This window comes from Peromyscus maniculatus, chromosome 15 (assembly GCF_049852395.1).
Source record: "Peromyscus maniculatus bairdii isolate BWxNUB_F1_BW_parent chromosome 15, HU_Pman_BW_mat_3.1, whole genome shotgun sequence".
NCBI classification, from domain to species: Eukaryota; Metazoa; Chordata; class Mammalia; order Rodentia; family Cricetidae; genus Peromyscus; species Peromyscus maniculatus.
In genome coordinates this window covers 193239-214248 of record NC_134866.1, presented here as the reverse complement: position 1 = coordinate 214248, position 21010 = coordinate 193239, and the positions used below count along the sequence as shown (strand labels likewise).

Below are 21010 nucleotides of genomic sequence, written 5' to 3'. Positions count from 1 at the left end.
CTTGTTCCCTGCAGTTGCTTCCCCTTCAAGATCTGTCATTACCTATCCCTGACTTTATACAGCAGAGAATGAGATACCACATGCAAGCCAAACATAAGAAGAAATGCTGAGGAGGGAGCCAGAGACATTCTACCTTGGCTTGGGGATGAGGAGTGATGTCAAAAGTGTGGTCAGACAAACCATCTGAGGGGATGACCTTTGAGAAAAGATCTGGATGAAGCAATCCCAAGAAAGAGGAGCTGAAGTATTCGCCTTAACCCTAAGAAAGAACCAGTACCCCAAATAGACATCCGCATTTCCAGGCTAGTGGCTGGAAGGTGTCAGCCTTTCAGAGACAGGAAACTGGTAGGTGGCAGTGAGAGTAGAATGAAACACATGGTCATGATCTCCTTTCCTGGGAAGGAGAGGGTGATCAGAGTCCCTGCTGACTGAAGCACCCTAGACACCAGCAGCCCTGGCTGCAGAAAGCTCACAATTGCTATAGATGACAGACCAGACATATGCTATAACCTGGCTTCATGAACTAGCCATGTCTTCACAGCCTTGGAACCTGGACTGCTTTAGTGACATAACATCTTGAGAACAGAGACTCTTTCAGAATCTCCCTGCTTCAGAGACAGAGCCCCTGCATATCACCATCTCAAGGGAACCACACTAGCACAGAAAGCTGCAGCTTCACCAGCCCAACCAGGTCAACTGTGCAATGCATTGTGGGGCAACAAGTATCCTGCATAAAGGACAGGTACTCAAGCACAGCCAGGGACTTCCCTCAAGATGGAGGAGTTATGGTACTTCCCTTAGGCTATGACACCTCCTCATTCCCCTTGAGAATGTCCCTTCTGTGGATTATAGGAATACAGCCTCCATAGTCTACATCCCTGAGCACCATCTCTTTCAGGAGCAAAAGCTGACATGATCAGAATTGGCACTTGCCTCTTGGGTCCTGAGTTTACATCCTTCATCATCTCTTGTGTACTGCCAAAGAAAACTCCTTCTATAATACCTGGGGTCTAATTCAGGAAAAACTTCTAGACACTGCTGACTAATATCACTGAAGGATTCACAGGGGTCATATCTGAGTTCATGAGGAATTACCCATATTCACAAGATCGAGACTTGATTCCTATCCTTCATCATTTGCAAATATCAACTCAGACCTGATCTAAAACCAGATGTTAAGTCCCCAAATTATGAAACTAGAAAAAGAAAACATAGGAGAAATACTTCAAGATTATCATAGGAAAAAAATGGCAAATGTCAAGATGGCTCAGTGGATAACAGTGAGTGCTACCAAACCTAACAACCTGAGTTGCTTCAGGGCCTACATGTGATACATGGTAGAAAAAATGCCTCCCACACACCACAAGGAAGGAGAATAAATAAATTTAAAATGTAATTTTAAAAACTAAAATAAGAAGTGTGATATAATCCTACAACTCGCTTCTGAGTAAACAGCCAAAGAAAATGAACTCATCAAAGAGACACCTGTATTAACTCTAGCACCATTCATAATAATCAAGATATGTAATCAGCCTAGATATTCACTGATGAATGAATGGATATGGAAAATGTGATGAATAGACATTACAAAGTACTATTTATCCATAAAAGGATGAAATGCTATTATTTACCAGACAAATGTTGGAACTGGGTGTCATTGTGCTAAATGAAAGAAGCCAAGCATTGAATCTACCACATGTTCTCATTTATTTGTGGAGGCTAAAAAAGTTGGTCACACAGAAGCAGAGAGAACAGAGGTCATTCATAGGATGGGAAGGATAGTGTGTAGAGAAACAGAGAGGGTGGGTAATGGCTACAAAAATAGAGCTGGAAGCAGGAAGTAGCTCTGAAGAACCAACTGTAACTCAAGTTCCAGAGGATCCAACAAACTCTTGTGACCTTTTCAGGCACCACATGCATGTAGTACACAGACAAAAACAGGCATGTATTCAGGCAAAAACACTCATATAAGTAAAATAAATCTCAAAAAGAAAGAAAATAACCAAATAGTTTTCACTTCAGAGATGTAATAATGGTTCAAAACTATTAGTATACATAATGTGTTAACTCTAATAAGAAAAAAGAGAAATGCTAATTATTCTGATGTAATCGTTATATATATATGTATATATATATGTATATGTATGTATGTATGTATAATACATATTTTGCTCCACTAATGAGTACAAATACTATATTCCAATTAAAAGTTCAAATTAAAAGTAAAAATAACTGAAGGAAATAAAGGTATGTAGGTAATAATTTCCAGGTATGCAAGCTGCAGAGGTAACATTTCCACAAGCCAGAAAATCTCTTCTTATGCCTGCTCCCTGCCCATATCATGTTCAAGCCCTGCTGAGAGATGTTTTATCCTTTTCACAGCCACTACTGTCCACTCCTCTGCTTTGAATTCCTGTAACTGTCTAGGCCTCTGCTAATCATGAGGACAGTCATGATAGTGGTGGTGAGGAAAATGCTCTTCGCAGATACATGTACATATCCACTGTGGGACACAGCCTCTTTATAGGCTCTACCATCCCATGCCCCTTTCCTTTCCTCCTGTTCCCTAGGACTTACAATTCTACAACCCAGGAGCACCCAGGACCTCACTGAATGCACACTGCAGACTCAGGCCTCACAGAACACTTCTCTGCAATTTTTAAGTGCTGTTTTCTTGATGCCTCCTGTTGACTTATTTTGAGATGTCAAACTTACACAAAACTTTTAAGAACAGCACAACACACCCAATTTTTGCCCATGGACTCCACTGAAGCTTACCAATGAGTGCAGTACGATCTCTGCCAAGTCACTGGCTGGAAAGCTGTGGTTCTCACCACAGTCCAGTTTCTTCTGTCAGACCTCTTTGAAGACCACAACCCAGCTAGTGGCAGACTGATGAGTGCTTGTGATCAGAGGAGAACACGCATCGTAATCAGGAAGACCATCAAGTTATGCTGGACTCAACCCAAGTTGCTTTTTGGTGTGATACACAGTGTTAACTTAGATATTCTCAGCAGATCAAATAGAACCACTGAGGACAATGAATACTGTTTCTCTCCTTTATGTTTTTCTGCCTTGACACAAAAAGATATTTTGTTTGAGACTATAAAAATCCCATTTCTCATCACACTTTCACTATTATTCTTTGCGTTTATTGGTATTATTTGTCTGAATTAATTATAGCTCAATGGCCACTGGATGATGACTTATAAGCTCACCTCTTTTATGTTTGTCTCAACTACCTTTATTATCTGGTAGTATATTAAAGAGAGATCTCACTGTTTATATCATTCATCCATCCATACTAGTGTACACTGATAGAACCCTGTTTTATTCATATAGCTATCAGTTATTACTACCATAAATCATTTTAATGCTGAAATCATTCCTGGCTTGGCCAGTAGAGCCTCCTTTCTGGCCATCCTATGTTGCATGATATTCCTCCATTGTTTATTTTCTGGCACAAACAGTTATAGCTTATCTTGTACCTCCCCTGTTCCCAAATCTCTGTCTCCTTCCAGTGGTGAATGGAGTTCAGAGCTGGGCTCTGAATGCAAAGTATGTGTGTTGTTACTGGGCAACGGGCCTTTCTGTGTGTGAATTGTGCCCACTTGGCATATATCATCATGCTTTGGCCTATCTGTATACATTGAAAGCCACCAGTTCACACTGACATCTCCATTTCCAATTCAACACCACAGATTTAGTACAGAATAGAATAAATTTTTCCATTTGCATTTTGCTTAAAAATTGTTTTTGAGCAACCTAGGCTTAGACTTCCTCTCTGGGGAGATTTTAAACTACTGATTTAATTTCTTTTTTAAAAAAAAGATTTATTTTTAATTGTGTGTGTGTGTGTGTGTGTGTGTGTGTGTGTGTGTGTGTGTGTGTGTGTACAAGTGCCCACAGATGTCAGAAGCCTTGGATCCCTTGGACCTGGAGTTATAGTTATATCTGATATGGGTGCTGAGAATCAAATTTGGGTCTTCTGAAAGAACAGCATGTTCTCTTAACCACTCAGCCATCTCTTTAGCCTCTGATTCAATTTCTTCACTAGTCATATGACTATGTGAGCTTTTCACTTCTTCTGGCTCAGTTTTAATAAGAATTTATTACTTTGCTTTCAAATCTCAAATGTATTAGCACTAATTTGTTCATAATATCCTCAAATTATCTTTTAAATCTCTACAGAATCTATAATTGTCTTCTTTTTGTATTACTAACATACCTTACACTTTTTTCTTCATCATTCACCAGAATTTGTAAAGTTGATTATTTAAAAGAACTCTACTAATGATTTTCTATTCCACCAATATCTTCTCTTTTGTCATTTCCCTAATTTGATTATTTGCTTTATTGTTCTTTATCAAAACAATTTAATTCACTGTTTAGCTCATTAATTTTCAGGCTTAATTTATATGTAAGCAAAACTACTTATTTCTGAATATTGATTTGGCTACATCTTACATATTCTTATTTGTAAATATTTCTAAATTCCGTCATATTTTCTTCATTGGTCTAAGAGTTATTCCAAATAAAGGGGTTTCAGGTTATCCTTTTTTTTTGAGACAGGGTTTCTCTGTGTAGCCATGGCTGTCCTGGGACTCACTCTGTAGATCATGCTGGCCTCAAACTCATAGAGATCCACCTGCCTCTACCTCCTAAGTACTGAAATTAAAAGAGTGCACCACTACCTCCCATCTAGGTTATCTTTTTATTAATGATTTTCAGCTCATTTTTACTGGGGTCTCATTATAAGTTTTTTATGATTTTGTCTTTTGACTTTTGTTAAGATTTGCTTTATTGATCATCTGACTTTAACATTTTACAATCTATATGCAGACTTGAGAAGACTGGGACTCTGTAGTTTGGGAGTCCAGTGCTTTATGTTTGTCCATTAGATTAACCTTATTTTTGTCTTGTTTAATCTTTTATAACTTTTGCTCTTCTACTTGTTTATTTCATAAATTATTTTAATATGTTTCTTATGATGAATTTGTGTATTTTTCTTATAATTCTGTTAATGTTTGTTTTATAGATTTTGAAGTTATTTTAGAAAAACACACATTTTAAATTATTTTATTCATTTGATGAAATGAATCATTAAATAAGTATGTAGTGACTCATCCTCTTCCTCTCACCAGTGCTTTTTAACTTCAAAGAAAATTTTGGACATTAATTCAAAGACATAAGTCTTCTCTCTATTAGAGTTTCCTCAGTGTGTCTCCATATTTTTGCTCTTTCTTTCTAAATCCTTAGACCTTAAATGTGCTCTTTGTAGATATCAAAATTCATGTATCTTTTATTTATTTGTATTTTATGTGTGTTGGTGTTTTGCCTGCATGTATGTCTGTGTGAGGGTGTCAGATTCCCTGAAATAGGAGTTACAGACAGCTGCGAGCTGCCATGTGGGTGCTGGGAGTTGAACCTGGGTCCTCTGAAAGAGCAACCAGTGCTCTTAACTGCTGAACCATCTCTCTAGCCCCTCATGAATCATTTAATTGACATGGTTATTCCATTCATATTTCTCACAATTAGTGATATATTTGACTTTATTTGCTTTCTACTTACTATACCCATTTGAGTTTTTACTTTCTTGTCTTTTCCTTTGATTATATTTTCTCATTCTGGTTTTTATTTTGAAAATTAAACCACATTTCTGTCTTAAAATAAGATAACCTCCAAAGATATACAAGATTCTTAGAACTAATCCAAATCATCCTTTTTAATTCTGTGCTGTATTATTTTATTCACTCATTTCTCCTTTTTGTTTTTACTGTATGTCATTGTTTCAGTCAATGATTGATTTACTTTATAGTCACCATTTTCTTGCTTCTTGTTCCTCTTATGTCTTAAAATACTCCATCTGAGCTGGGCTATGGTGGCGCACGCCTTTAATCCCAGCACTCGGGAGGCAGAGCCAGGCGGATCTCTGTGAGTTCGAGGCCAGCCTGGGCTACCAAGTGAGCTCCAGGAAAGGCGCAAAGCTACACAGAGAAACCCTGTCTCGAAAAAAAACCAAAAAAAAAAAAAATACTCCATCTGGAATTTCTTCTCTTATGTATGAAGTATAACTGTTCAGATTTTCATTTAATACTGTTATCTCTTGGTTCTTAATTTTTGGTTTGATTTCTTTAATTTTTGGTCTCTAGGTGTTACTTAATTTTCTGTTAGCTCATTGATTCATTTTTATAATTCTAAATCTTGCTGGGTGTGGTAGTGCATACCTTTAATGTGAGCACTTGGGAGACAGAAGCAGGTGGTACAAGGAAAGACATATGGTACCAGTTCTAGGGGAAAGGATCACCGTGCTCAGTTCCATAGTATGGTGATCTCTCTAGACACCCAGTGACATCCCAAGAGTCCCCTGGGATCTCATGCCTGCTCTGTGTGCCAGCTCATAGCCATGCCAAACACATGGGACAGTTCTTGATCTTCTTTCTTCTCCCCTTCTACTCCTACTATGGAGATCAGGAACCCCAGCATCATTGTAGAGGAGTGGAATTGGGGTTCAGCCTCCATCTGAGGCTTTTTCATTAGAGAGTTGTATTATGTTTTAACTGTGACACTAGACTTGTACAAATAGCTAGCCTGCTTCAATAACAGGATAGAAATATTAATATATCCTGCCTAGAAGTGACCAGCAAGGCCCTAGGATGTTCCAGATCCTCCCAGAAGCAGAAGGAGGACCATATACAGATGAGGTCTTCTAAGAAAGCAAGAAGGGAAACTAAACCTCAGTTCCTTATGTCCTGAGAAGGAATCCAGAGACAGGAAAGAGGGAAGAAGAGAGGAATTGATCAAGGCTGTCTCTAATTGGTCAGGTTGATCTTTTGAAATCAATAAAAAGAGGTAGGAGAATAGAATCAATCAGAGTGACCTTTTTATACACTAGCAACGTGATTGTGAAAGCTATTTGATCCCAAGTGTTAAGTCTTATCAACATGGGCTGGAGAGATGGCTCAGCTGTTAAAGGCGTGGCTCAAAACAAAAAATAGAAGTCCTATCAACACTTACTCTAACATCTAAAACTAAAGTCTCATCTCAGCATCATCTACTCACGTGAGGAGATACCTAGATATGACAGACCCTCTCAGCAGATTCCCCCAGCTATGAGTCTGTCACTCAAACAAGGTGTGTTCATCTGAGACACAGTGGCAGAGTGCCTAGAGGAGGAATCCCAGTTTCAGAATGGAGACATCAAGAAAAGAAAGAAAGGTGTTGATGCCATGAAAGGCTAAAACCCACTAAGGCAAATCCAATTAGATCTTGGAGTTGAGAAATACTTGAGTTCAAAACTCTAGGTGGGCATCCTCAGTCCACAGCAACTTTAGACTATCTCTTCAGGTCACACTCCCCTTTATTGATGATGAATGCATGTTGTTAGTAGAATAACAACATGTTGTACAGCCCTATCTCCTTTTGCTGAGATGGAAGTATCTGCTGGTATACCCCTTCTCTCTTCCTCCTTCTGTGGTGGCTGATTAAATTCATGGTTCATACCACACAGTTTCTTTAACAAGTGGTTGTTCAGCTGCATCCTCTCTCGTTCGTTACATGAGTAGGCTAAGGATTTTTCAACTTTTTTAGTTGGTTCCTTTTCTCTTAATTTCTTTAATTTATCTCTCCACAGATTTTATTATAAGCAGTAAAGGAAGGATCAAAGAGTACCTTCAGTGGTTTTCTGAGAAATCTCTTCCATTGAATGTCTGGCCTCATCTTTTTGCAGGCTCTATTCTAGACATAACACTAGGGCAAAGTCAGGCTGCATTTTTGCCAACTTACAAATAAGAATCCCATTTCCACTGGTTTCCAATATCAGCTCTTTGTTCCTGCTGAGTCCTTAACAGAATAACTCATTAATGCTCACATTTCTACTAAATTCTGTTCAATGTAACACATATTTTCTGAGATATCAAGAGCCTGATCTACACCACTCCTCTGTCCTTTCTTAACATTCTAGGATCACCATAAACAGCCATATTACAGCAAATAGATGCCCCAGACTGTTGGCTCTTCTCAGCACACATCTTAGAGATCCTGCATCCCCTATCATCCAATTCCAAAGCTTCTCTCACACATCTCGGTGTTTGTCTCCATGGCATCCCACTTCTCAGTATTTAGTCAGCTAAGGCTTTGTATAGCAAAATACTACTGGCTGGGCAGGTTGGACCACAGAGATTCATCTTCTCACAGTTCTAGAGGCTGGAAGTCATGGTCAAGATGATAGCAAATTTGGGTTTTTTGATTTTTTCGAGACAGGGTTTCTCTGTGTAGTTTTGGTGCCTGTCCTGGATCTCGCTCTATAGACCAGGCTGGCCTCGAACTCACAAAGATCCACCTGGCTCTGCCTCCCAAGTGCTGGGATTAAAGGCATACACCACCACCGCCTGGCTAAATTTGGGTTCTTTAAGGGACCTTTCTGGTTTATAAACACATACCTTGCTGTGTCCTCAAATGGGTGGCTATTCTGGGTATGTGTCCTGAGAAGGCTCTTGTGTTCCTCTCATAAAGGCAATAATCTTGAAAGATCACAGCCACACCTTGGGACCTTCTTTAACTTTGATTATATTACTTAGAGGCCATCTTCAAAAGCCATCACACAACAGATTTGGGCTTCAAGATATAAATTTTGGGAGTACACAAATATTTAACCCATAACAAAGACCAGGAAAAAGGTAATCTTTCAGTGAGAACAGAAAAAATAGTTTAATAATTGTACAAATCAGTCCTGGGTATCCAAAATCATTAACAGTATCAAGGTACATTAGATTTTTATATGCTAATGGATGTTTTATTCCTAAATTCTGGGTCCCAGGTTACATCTAGTGATGTCATAGTGTGTCTATATTTGTCCATCTGGGATTAACATGGAACAGAGGAACCTGTTCAGCTCAAGTGAGCATGGTGGCCAGGATTGACTTTGGGCAGGAACTCTAGGACAGCCAGAAGCATGTGGGGAGGTGTAGAAGGCTGAGAACAAAACAAATGAGCAAAAGGTTCCAGACACCATCCCAGGTGGGTATGGGCCATAGGGAGGAAGCAGCAGCAGCAGCAGCAGCAGCAGCAGCAGCAGCAGCACCATAACCGTGAACAATCTCTATGTTTTTATGAGAGATGAAACTAAGCCTCTCTGCCTCTTTTTCTTATTTGTTTTGGTTTTTAGGACCATCTCCTCTCCCTTGAGTGGCTCTCCACAACAACAACAACAAAAAAAAAAAAAAAAAAAAAAAAAAAAAAAACAACAACAAAAACACATTTGCTTGATGGATGTTGTCATCCTAATGACTCATTGGGTAAATGTTGTCCATGGGCCAGGCCTGGGCATGATCTTTAATATTAATACTGAGACTCTCTACTCCTGGTAGATCTTCTTGGGCCTTGTCCTGGTGACAACAAGGAATCCATGGAGAGGACTGGGACAAGTCAGCCTATGATGCTTCTAGGCTATAATAATGGGGCCAGGGTTTCTTGGATTTTCCTAGTTGATGCTCAGTGCTACATATCCAGGGATCCAGCCTAGTGTAAGCATGGGAGGATCCAACTCAGCTCCCTGCCCTGTAACAGGACATGACTATCTCTTCTAAACACTCCCCAACTTTTTTCTTCACCCAAATTTCCCCTTTTGTGGATAGCAAAATTTATAAAAGTGGAAAATCCCAGCCCTAACCATTACCCACAGAAGATGGTGGAAGTAAAGAGCTGTGAAAATGTGAGGTCTTGTTACACACAGAAACCAGATGAATAAAACTAAAATAGTCCACTGCCTTTTAACCACCCATTAAAGACAACCCTAAATGTTCCAAACAGATTCTCATGCCACTGTCACCCTCTGAGTTTGGAGTTTCCAGTTCATGTCCTTTTCAGGGGTGATGTTTTATGGCAATTTTAATGAAATTAGCTCATTCATTTGGTCAACAAGCATAAACTAGAATCCAATTTTTATAGCTTCACTTTTTTTTCTAATCACACAGTTGGAAGTGAGTTCAGGAAAATTTTTAGAATTTTTTCTCTATGTTCAGCTTAAAGGGGATCACAAAATTCAGAATCCTTGGCGAAAATTTAAAAGGTTGTTATCTTACCCCCAGAAGTCACAAAACTCTCAAGAAAACTGTGGACCCCAAGGATTCACTTCATTTCAGCACAGTGGGATCCTCACGCTGCAGTGATGTGGGCAGCCCAGTCACAAGTAGTGTGCATTCATGTCACAGAACTTTGAAAGGAATGGCAAGACGGCAAACCACTTCACTTGTAAGTTAACAACTGGGCATTTATACAGACTCTTGGACAGTTATTGGAATTGGCCAGAAACATCAGGAGCAGATCTCCTCTGTGGGTCAACAAGCCCTGGCCTGGCTGGGTACATGTAGGCCTGTGCAGGGAAGAAGTGAACTGGCCTTGTTCACTGATCTAGTTAGCTTTACCTGTCAATTTTACACAGCCTAGAATTATCTGAGAAGAAAGCTTCAATTGTCAGATTGACCAGTGGGCATATCTGTGAGGGGCTGTCATAATTGTTTACTATATGAAAAAGGTCAGCCCACTGTGGATGGTACCATGACCAACTGATGATCCTGAAGTGTATACTAGCTGAGTATAGGCCAGTCTTCAAGTAGCCATCGAGCAGCATCCTCCATGATTTCTAACATGCTTCTTTGGCTGTGAAATGAGTTCCTTGGTTGAAGGTAATGTTATGTGGAAGAGTGAGTGGGCCTGCCTTCAAATTCCTGCCTGGGCTTCCTCAATGATGGGCTGTGACCTGGAATTATTAGCAGAATACACCCTTTCCTGTCCTAAGTTACTTTTGTCAGCATATTAAAGTACACAACAGAGAAACTAGACCACTCCTCATCTCTGTCCCAAGGTCAAGTATGTGTATGTGTGACCATGTCAGTGCAAGGACAGAAAACAAAGTCCTTTTTAGTTCTGGACAGAGTCTCTCTACCCAGGGCAGCCCCAGTCTGACCTGAGTGACCTGGGGGCTGCCCTTGAGGCTTGCTAGCAATGCCCATGGGAGCTGGGAGTTGACTTAGTTACACTTCTCACTTTTAGGCACTTTGTAGAAAGCAAATTCAGAGGCTTTGATTCCCTCCTAGCTTCCCACACCCATACAAGATCAGGATGACACAGCATGTTTTGAAAGATTTTCTCAATTTCTTCCCACCCTAATGCCTGGAAAAGCACTCAGACCACAGAGGCAAACTGAATGCAGCAGCATTAGAACTAAGAGTTGCCCACCAGGCAGCTCTAGTCTGGAGCCCCAAAGTAGGTAGGGGTTCTATGGGAGGGGTTCCTAGGGAGAGGAAAATTCATAAAAGTGATATTTTTGTGTGTAAAATTAGAAACCATGGAGAGTGAAATGAAAATGTGTTGCCACAGTTCCACTGTGATATGGTATTCAAGGAGGCTGGGACTAGCCAGGACTTAGGCAAGAGTATCAAGATGGTCAGACATCAGGCACTATGTAAAATCTCCACTTGGCATCTTCTGATACTGGAATTCAAAACTTCACCAGGGCTCTGGGGATGTGCTGAGGCTAGCAGAGCCCTATGCTGACAACACCCCACATGCCAAGAAAGGCCCCTCTTGCTAACAGGACACTGAGGGGGACTATAATAGCAGTACTCCTACTCCATCAGAACATGTAACCATGCTGTACCCAGAAACTAACCTGAGAAGCCAGCAACTGGAAACCATACCATTCGGATTTCAACCCTCTTTAAGCCTATCACCTTCTGCTGCTACACAAAGCAGAAGCTGGGAGAGCATCACTACCACCTTCCAACAAAGGAAGCTGCCCAGTCCTATCTATGTCTTCAAGCCCTATGTGTTCTTCAGCCCTTCAGATACCCAAGATTCCAAGGAAACCAAAACCTGGACATCTAAGGAAACACGATGACATGGCAGAAGATGGGTACAATTCTCATACAGACCAATGGGAGAAGCCATGGTGAACACAAAGAAGGGCTCTGTCTCTGACCACACCCCCCAATCCTTCACAGGCACCTTTTCCAGTCCTTCTCCCACAGAACAAAGCCACAGTGTGCCAGGACAGCCAGAGCCCTGCTACCCTTGGGGGTTCAGTACAGCTAATAGAAAGATGCAAAATATCCCCAAACTGTGGTGGATTGGAGCTTCAGGATGCAGGGAACCTCTGAACTCCCAGAAGAGAGGGCTTCACAAGTTGTAGATGGCAGAAAGACTTTGCTAGAGCATGGTGGTGGGAGATCAGCCTGGTTGCCACAGCACACAAAGTTATTCCTCAGTCACCCTGTGGTACTCAAGGTAGCAATATACAGAAGACAAGGTTAACTGTGGACACTAGGCCTCCTGCCTATGGCAGTCCTTCTCTCTCTCTCTCTCTCTCTCTCTCTCTCTCTCTCTCTCTCTCTCTCTGAGTAGATCTCCTTATTCCCTGGATTTCCTCCCCAGAGCTGTCCTGTCTTATTCCCTGAAGCCCCCCATCCCCAGAGCTATCCTGGATCTGGGCACTTAGAGAACCCAGGACCATCCTAATAAAGTGAATAGAGCCCCTGAAGCAAGTGTGTTACTCTTGCCCTGGAGAGGAACCCCACAGATTGGTCAGCCCACAACCAAGGATCTTTCCATCTAGACGAGGTTAGCATGGACAGAGAGGGTTGCATGATGGTCTAACACACTATGCACATGTCTCATCACAGCTGGGTCCAAGTCAGACCTATTTGGATTCAGATGGACCCAGGTAAGACCCAACAGAGCACAGGGGAAACCTGGCTAGACCAGAAGGGCCCAGATCAGACCTAGCAATGCACAAATGAAACCTAACTGGACTCAAGTGGACCCAGATGGCACAAGTGAGATTTAGTCAAGCTTAGATGGATACAATGTCCACAAGTGAGAGTCCTACCTTGGAAGAAGCTCTTCACCCTGAGGTAACTAACACTGAGGCGCAGGACGGAAAGCTTGTCCAGCTTGGAGATGATATCAGGTGGAAATGGCAGCAGGCTGGCCAGGTGGTCCAGTTCTGTATTGAGGCGGTCCCGGTGCCGTTTGGAAGGGTTTGATTTCTCAGCCCCCATGGTAAGCCTCCTGTGGAAAGAAGGCCTTAGTCATATACATTCCCACCAGGAGCCACTGGCCCCACAGACAAGAAACCATTCTCTGTGGTGACCTTACTGAGAACATCAAAGTTGCTGCCCAGACAGACAAAAGATCACGCCTTTGTTGTGGAACAACCTTTTTGCACACTGTGAAGATGTTTTGTTCTCATTGGTTTAATAAAGAGCTAAATGGCCAACAGATAGGCAGGAAGAGGTTAGGTAGGACTTGTGGACAGGGAGAGAGCTTTCTGAGATGAAGAAGGGTAGAATTGACAGCCAGACACAGAGGAAGCAGGGCATGTACAAGATGTGGTAACAAGCTGTGAGCCATGTGGCAGCAAGTAAATTAATAGAAATGGGTTAATTTAAGTTATAAGAGTTAGTTAGAAACAAGCCTAAGCTACCAGCCAAGCATTTATAATTAATAATAAGTGGTTATTTGGGAGCTGGCTGGCAGGACAGAATATTCAGCCTACACTTCTTCTTGAAGATGCATATCAAGGAACTGAAAAGACACTAGTTAGCTACAACCTGATAGTTGGAGGAATATGTGAAAAGTCTCTGACAAGGATGAAAGGCATGGCCACTGGCTGTGTGATTCTGGTGCATTTCTCAACACTTCTGTGCCAGGTTTCCTAAGAAGGGAGGATACCTGGCTAGGGTTGTTTGGGCAAAAATGTGCATGGAAAAAATAAGAATTTTATTTAACTTCCTTCAAAGTCTCACAGCACCTTAGCACAAACCTAATATACAATAGGAAAAATACAAGTTCCCATGCTAGAATGGTGACAGCTTCCTGACCCTATTGGCACTCCAAACAATTCTTGGTCTTCTTGGTTCCCAGGACAATGAATTTCAGTTCAAATTCAGGCCCGAGAGTCCAAATACCTAGAAGAGGACTTCAGGACCTGCTAGACATCACAGACAAGTTCTCAAAGTCAAGGCCTCCAGAGCCCCAGCATCTGGAGGGTCAAGAGGTCCTTTACACCACTTCACATAGCTCAGGAAACCTGCTCACTCATAGATAGTTTCACCTGGCCTCAACTACCTGCCTGGAGAGGGGGCCTTCAACATCCCTTTGTCTAACTTCTTAGGTCTCCCTCTTCTGGCCCTCTTAATTGTGGCACAGAATAAACCTTCCTGATTCTTCATTATCAGTATCACCCACACTATGCCTCTAGAAGAGACAGCAGCAGCCAGAGCAGATCCAATGTTGGAAAGGACAAAAAGCAAAAAGGCTCATTATTGGTAGAACTGAGAAAAGCAGCCATCTGATTCAGTAGCCCAACACTTTCCAGAGTCTCAGGGAATCTCAGATTAGAGGCCCCTCTGGTTTTGAGGAGTTGTCCAATGGCCCAAATTTCCCAGTTTTCTAATAGTGTCTGGCAGCAACAAACCCAGGAGCTGTTGCTTTTTAAAAGTGAAATCTATCTAACACAACATAGTCAGTCATTTAAAAGTGAGCAGCCTCCTTCATTTGCCAGTCATAATGCTGCACATCTCTTCTTGGCCTAACAGTTTTTATTGTTCAAAGGGAAGTTCTTCCCTCATGTGCATTTTTCTCCTAAACTCCTTACTTTGGCATTGGAAACTGCTGGCCTGTTTTCTACCCATATGGAATTACCTGTTATGAGTATTTCATCTGAATGTACAGAAACATGAATAATGGTGCACCCAACTGCCTTCACAAAACAGGATGCTTCCACAATTCATTCATATTGTAATGTGTATATTTGCTTCTTCATTCTTTTTTATGGCTGAATAATATTCAAGCATATAAATGGACCACATTTTATTGATCTTTCACCAACTAACAAATCTGGTGGTTTTTCATTTATGGTCATTGTGAATATAGCTGCTCTGAGCATTCACTCAGAAGACTTTGTTTGAACACATGGGACCAGAATTGCTGGATCTGTGTAATTCTGTGCTTACTATTTTGAGGAACCACCAGGCTGCATTCTACACATCTGCACCATTTCACAGACTCACCAATTTCTCCACATGCTTATTTACACTTGTTCAGTTCCATTTTTATTATAGTTAGTGGATATGTAGTATTTCCTTGTGGCTCTGATTTGCACTTCCCTAGTGATTTATTACACTGTGAATCTTCTCCTGTGCTTGTTTACTTATATATCTTCTTTGAGAAATGGCTACCCAGTCCTTTGACATTTTTAATTAGGCTGCCTTTTGGTTTTGAGTTGTAAGAGTTCATTGTACATATATTAGGCCTTCATCTGATACATGATTTGTAAACATTTTTTCTTCCCTATGGTTGTCCTTAGTTATCTGCCTACCTCCAGTGTTATTTTAAATTGCCAGCCAAAACTGAACTAAACTGGCACAGAAGGCAAGGACTTCATGCTGTGAATGACAGATACCTGAGGACTCCCCACAAAATAAAGGGGCCATTTAATGAGCAGATGGGGTGGGGTTAGAGAGTGGAAGAGAACCATGGAGGTGCTGAGTAGTAATAGGGAGACAGAAAAATCAGGGTGGGCTGGTACATATATAGGTACTTGGAAGTGATATTTAAGGTCCAAAGCAGTATCTCTACCTGGGTGATGAGCACACACATGGGGTTGTGTGCTCAAAGATAAGATCTGTCATCTTTATCATAGCCCTGGGCCCACCCAAGGACCTACCCAGCCTCAGACATGTGTCTTCCTATTCATGCTCCCCAACTCCAGTTACTTCAGTGTCCTGGGAAGTCCTCAGCTGAGCAGGGGTTCCCTAAGTCATAAGCCCAGCTTACTTCTAACCTCTATCTAGATCTAAGGCAGAGGTGTCCTTGTCTCTTTATGCAGAGTGGTGCCTGCACTAGCTCCAGCCCTGACTATCGGGTCTTTCTATACAGAGCACGTGAAAGGTGCTGCCTGCAATAAGTTGGGTCCTTACACTCCAAGCCTCTCTATCAGGCTCAGGGTGGTGCACTGTCCAGCAAAGAGAAGTTGTGCCAAGATCACAGTACACTTTGCTTTCCTCCTCTGGCTCTCAGGACACCAAGACACCCTGCCTGCGATCTATACTCTGTACTCTATTTTTCAATATGAGCTCCATGAAGCAGGTGGCAACTCGAGAAAGGATAGATGATCAGGAGGGACAATCCATATAGAAAGCAAACAGTCCTCTGGGCTTATGGTGAGTTCAAATCCAGGGCAAATGCGGAGGCCAGGGTAGAATTCCCACTGACTCCAGGGAGAGAAACAGCAAGAAGTGAGGAGTATCGGCTCACCCAATATGACTAGCAACACAGAAGAAGCAGCAAGAGGCAAAAAGCAGTCAGTCAGCTCCACTGGACAAAGTCACAAAGGAGCCCTTAACACCAACAATACGGAGTACTTGTGGATTAACTTAACAAGAGATATCCAGAACACACAGACAAAACAATAAAGTATCACTGATAAAAATACAATGAACTTAAGTAAATGGAAAGGCATATCATGTTCATTGGTTGGAAAACAAAATATTGTTAAGATGTAACTCTTCCTCAAACTGATGGACAGTTTCAGTACCATTTCCACAAAAATTCTAACAGAGATCTTAATATGATTATAAGGTTAATTCTCATGTTTACATGGAAAGAAAAGGACCTAGAATAGTCAATTAAAAAGAACACACTAGAAGGACTTACCTCCTGATTTTAAGCCTTTCATAAAGCTCCAACGTTTAAGATGGATTAGTGTTAGGGAAATCAGAAATACAAATCAGTGGAAAAGAATAGAGAAGCTTTAAATAGACCCACATATTCTTCATCAAGTAATTAACTAGACCGAAATACTAAGGCAACTCAAGGGCTGCTGGGTCCACCGGGTATCCATAAAAACAGTAAATGCCAGCACTTACCTCACACAGTACCTCAAGATGAACTCTAAATGAATCATAAACCCAAATGTAAAATCGAATATAAAACTTTACAGGAAAATATGTACAAGAATCTTCCAGACTTTGGGGGTAGTCATAGGTCTCTTAGAACACATACACAATAAACTTGTCTTCATCAAAAGTTCTTTAGATTACTTTTCTTTGAGACAGAGTCTCATTATGTAACTAATCTAGGCTACTCTCATACTCATGACCCTGCTTCAGCCTCCTGAGTATAGGAATTATAGGTATACCACTATGAATACCTATACATAGTGAATGTATAGATGTGTGTATTTGTTCGCGTGTGTGCCTGTTTATAAGCTGGTATGCATGTAAGAGGAAGCTAGAGGTTAATATCAGACTTCTCCACCTTAATTTTTATGACACAACCTTTTGCTGAGCCTGAAGCTTGCTGTTTGGGCTAGACTGCCTGGCCAGAAAGCCTCTGGGATCTACCTGTTTCCCTGCCTTCAGCTCTGGGATTATAGATGAATATTGCCATGACCAGTTTTTATGTCGATGCTAGGGAGCTAGAGTCATGTCCTCATAGCTAGCAGAAAGCACTTCATCCAATAAGCCGTCTCTTCAGCCTCCAAAATATCCTTTGAAAACCAGTATTAACAAAATGAAAAAGTTATCAAAGATTGAAAGAAAATAATCACAGGCACTTGTATCTAGAGTATATAAAGAACTCTCATGACATAATGAGACAACCTAAAATGAAAATAGGAAAATTATCTGAATGCTTTACCACAGAAGCTGTATAGATGAAAAGCAAAAATACACCCAACATCATGAATTCTTAAGTCAATACAGATCAACCCTGAGATTCTACCAATGCATGAAAGTGGCTGGAACTAAAAATTGGCAATGTAAGCACTGGAGAGAATATGGAGGGGCCCATGCCCTGTTTCACTGTAGCTAGAACATAAGAGGATGCAAAGACTTTAGAGAATGGCCTGAAGGTTTCTGGGAAAGATAATCACATTGTTATGTAGCAACTCCCCCTCTAGGTGTTTACCCAAAAGAACAGAAGTACCTAACTCTCAAAGAATTGCTGTAGACTATCCACAGAATCTTCAACATCCCCCAAACAGGGAACAATCCAGGTATCCACCAAACTTGGAATATCTCCACAGCAGAGAATAGCTAAGCAATAGAGGAATAAGTTATTGAGTGCACAAACTCAGAGGAATCCCGGAGTCATTATGCAAGTCAAAAGCTCCAAAGACTGTAATTCCATTACACAAGACATAGGAAGCACAAACTCCACATCGACAGGCAGTAGAGCAGAGGCTGCCTGGGGACAGAGGTGGTGGGGACAACTGAAGTTCAAAAGGAGACTTTTGGAGTGGCAGAACGTTTGAAATCTTGACTTGCTGATGATTTCATGAGCAAAAGATGATCATCCTGTAAACGTTGTCAGTTCAATTGAAACACTTGTACTTCAAATACACTCCAGTAAAGAAAAAGCAGATGTGGGCCAGTGAGATAGCTCAGTTGGTTAAGATACTTGATGCCAAGCCCAAAGGCCTGAATTTGATCCCTGGGACCTATATAATGGAAGAACAGAACTGACTTCCATAAGTTGTCCTCTGACTTACACACACACACACACACACACACACACACACACACACACACACCCCTATTTTGGGGGGAAGAAAAAAACAGATAAAAAGAATCAGGGACTTGAGTATCACAACTTCCACATTGTCAGCCAGGCGGTGGTGATGCACGCCTTTAATCCCAGCACTCAGGAGGTAGAGCCAGGTGGATCTCTGTGAGTTTGAGGCCAGCCTGGTCTACAGAGTGAGATCCAGGACAGGCTCCAAGACTAAACAAAGAAACTCTGTCTCAAAAAAACAAAAAACAAACAAACAACAAAAAAACACAACAACTTCCACATCCTCATGTGATGAAGATACTGTCCCTGGTAAAGATTCAGGGGTCCTAGAGGATGAGATGTGGAACACCAAACATGCTGCTGGTGACACCAGGCATTCACTCCTGGGAGAAAGTTATGGACTTAGAAATACCCATAGCTACTAGGTAACACCTAGGGTTGTGAAGAAAAGCATTTTGATAGCTGAATGAACACTCTTACAAATTACTTGCCACTTATAGCATGGCAGGTGACATGTCATTTACCCACATCCCTAAAGCTCCCTGTATAAAGGTGGGTCTTGACTGATGACATGCATGCTGCATATCAGATCTATGTTGCAGCTGGAGAACACAGAGCTTAATGGACAGCAAAGGACCAAGATAATACCCTTGTATAGAACACACTTCATATGCTCAGACTATGAGGCAGGGAAGGTGCAGCCTATGCATTAGACTCTGAGGTGTGCAAGTATGTATACAACATGAGCACATATAGAAAGAGAAAAAATAGACACAGCAAGGACATCTCAGGATTCCCAGACAATGCTAAAATCAGATGCTTCATGAGAGAGGACAGGGTGTGGAGACAGTCCCTGAGTTGTGAGCCAAGTAAGCTTTCTATCTTTTCAAAGCATCTATAAACCAAAATGTTAGCTGGATACGATGTGTTTGCCTTTAATCTTAGCAATCAGGAGGTTGCTAAGGCAGATCTCTGTGAGTTCAAGGCCAGTCTGGTATATAGAGTGAATTCTGGGCCAGACATGGTGAGACTCTGTCTCAAAAACAAATGAAATAAAATAAAATGTAAGTATTTAATGCCTCAATATGGCCTCACTTTTGCATTGGAATAAAAATATTATGAAGACAAGGAAACTCAGCCCAACTTCCTCTTCTATACTACCCACCAGATACCACTGTTTCAGCTGAGTGACAAAGTTGTTTTCTTTTCCTATTTATATGATAAATGTTATATAAACCAATCTAAATCTCTGTCATAGAAGAGCACATTTCTACTCCTGCTCTCATGGGCTTTGTGTCTTCTCTTCAGTTCACTCAGCTCTTCCCCCTGCACTGCTCCTTTTACCAAACACCTATATCCAAGCCTACCTCAAGCCCTACTGTTTGGTGGCTCCAATCTCCAAACAACCACCTTCAAAGTCCAGCCTCACACTCAGGGTAACCTCAGCTTCTTGTCAGTTCTTGGGTCCACAGGATCTTAAATCTACACAGGATCTTGTAGCCCTGGAGGCCAGCAGGGGTAGCTCTGTCACATACAAAGAGAGCATACCTAGAAAAAAACTACTGATGGGTGCTCCATCCACATTCTTTCTCACATACAGCTGCATCATACACACAGCTATATCACATATCCAGAACACCTATCCCTTCTCTCTCTGTCTCTGTCTGTCTCTCTGTCTATCTCTCTGTCTCTGTCTCTGTCTCTGTCTCTGTCTCTCTCTCTCTCTCTCTGTCTCTCTCTCTCTCTCTCTCTCTCTCTCTCTCTCTCACACACACACACACACACACACACACACACACACACACACGCATGCACACACGAACAACCACAGTCCCAGCTGGTGATGCACACAGCAGATTCTTCTACACTAGGGGCCAGAGGCAGCCTGTGGGCCTTTTGTGGAAGCTGTTACTCAGCTGATTTCCTGGAAAATGTTCTAAACCCTGGTTTTGTTGGAACCACCACACACCTCTCACTTTGACCACTCTGAGGGCTGCATATTAAGCCCAGGACAGGCAGAAACACAACAGACAAGGATGTTTGTATCCCTAAGGGACATGGGTTTGAGCCCTGGGTCCCCTCATCTCTATATCTTCAGAGACCCTTAGTTGGAGAGAATGCACCCCGAAGAGCTTCTTCATTTGGAGTGTGAGGACCAAATCCTGGGACACTTTCCACAGACAGAATTGCTGAAGAGAACAAAGATTTCAAACATACTAGTGATATATCCCTCAACCAGATGAGACCTCCACCAATTCCAGCCAGTGCTTTGTGTCCAGGTCAGAAAAAAAAAAAAAAAAAGGCAGTGACAGGTCACACTTGCATGAGACCTAAAGGCCAGCATGACCATGCCTACCAGGAAAGTTCTCCAAAGTCTGCCTTATACTATGTTTGCCTATAAAATTCCCTCTCCTCAGGAAGGCACAGTATGTCC

General features: G+C 41.6%; 1 protein-coding gene across 2 annotated transcripts in view; it reads right to left on the bottom strand.

Moving 5' to 3' along the window:
• Ahrr (aryl hydrocarbon receptor repressor) overlaps positions 1-21010 on the bottom strand; it is a 100325-nt gene that overhangs the window by 66619 nt on the left and 12696 nt on the right. For both annotated transcript variants that reach the window (XM_076551654.1, XM_006990025.4), the window contains one exon: positions 12887-13068. In XM_076551654.1, coding sequence (XP_076407769.1) covers positions 12887-13068 — 182 coding nt within the window. The remainder of the gene's footprint in view (positions 1-12886; positions 13069-21010) is intronic.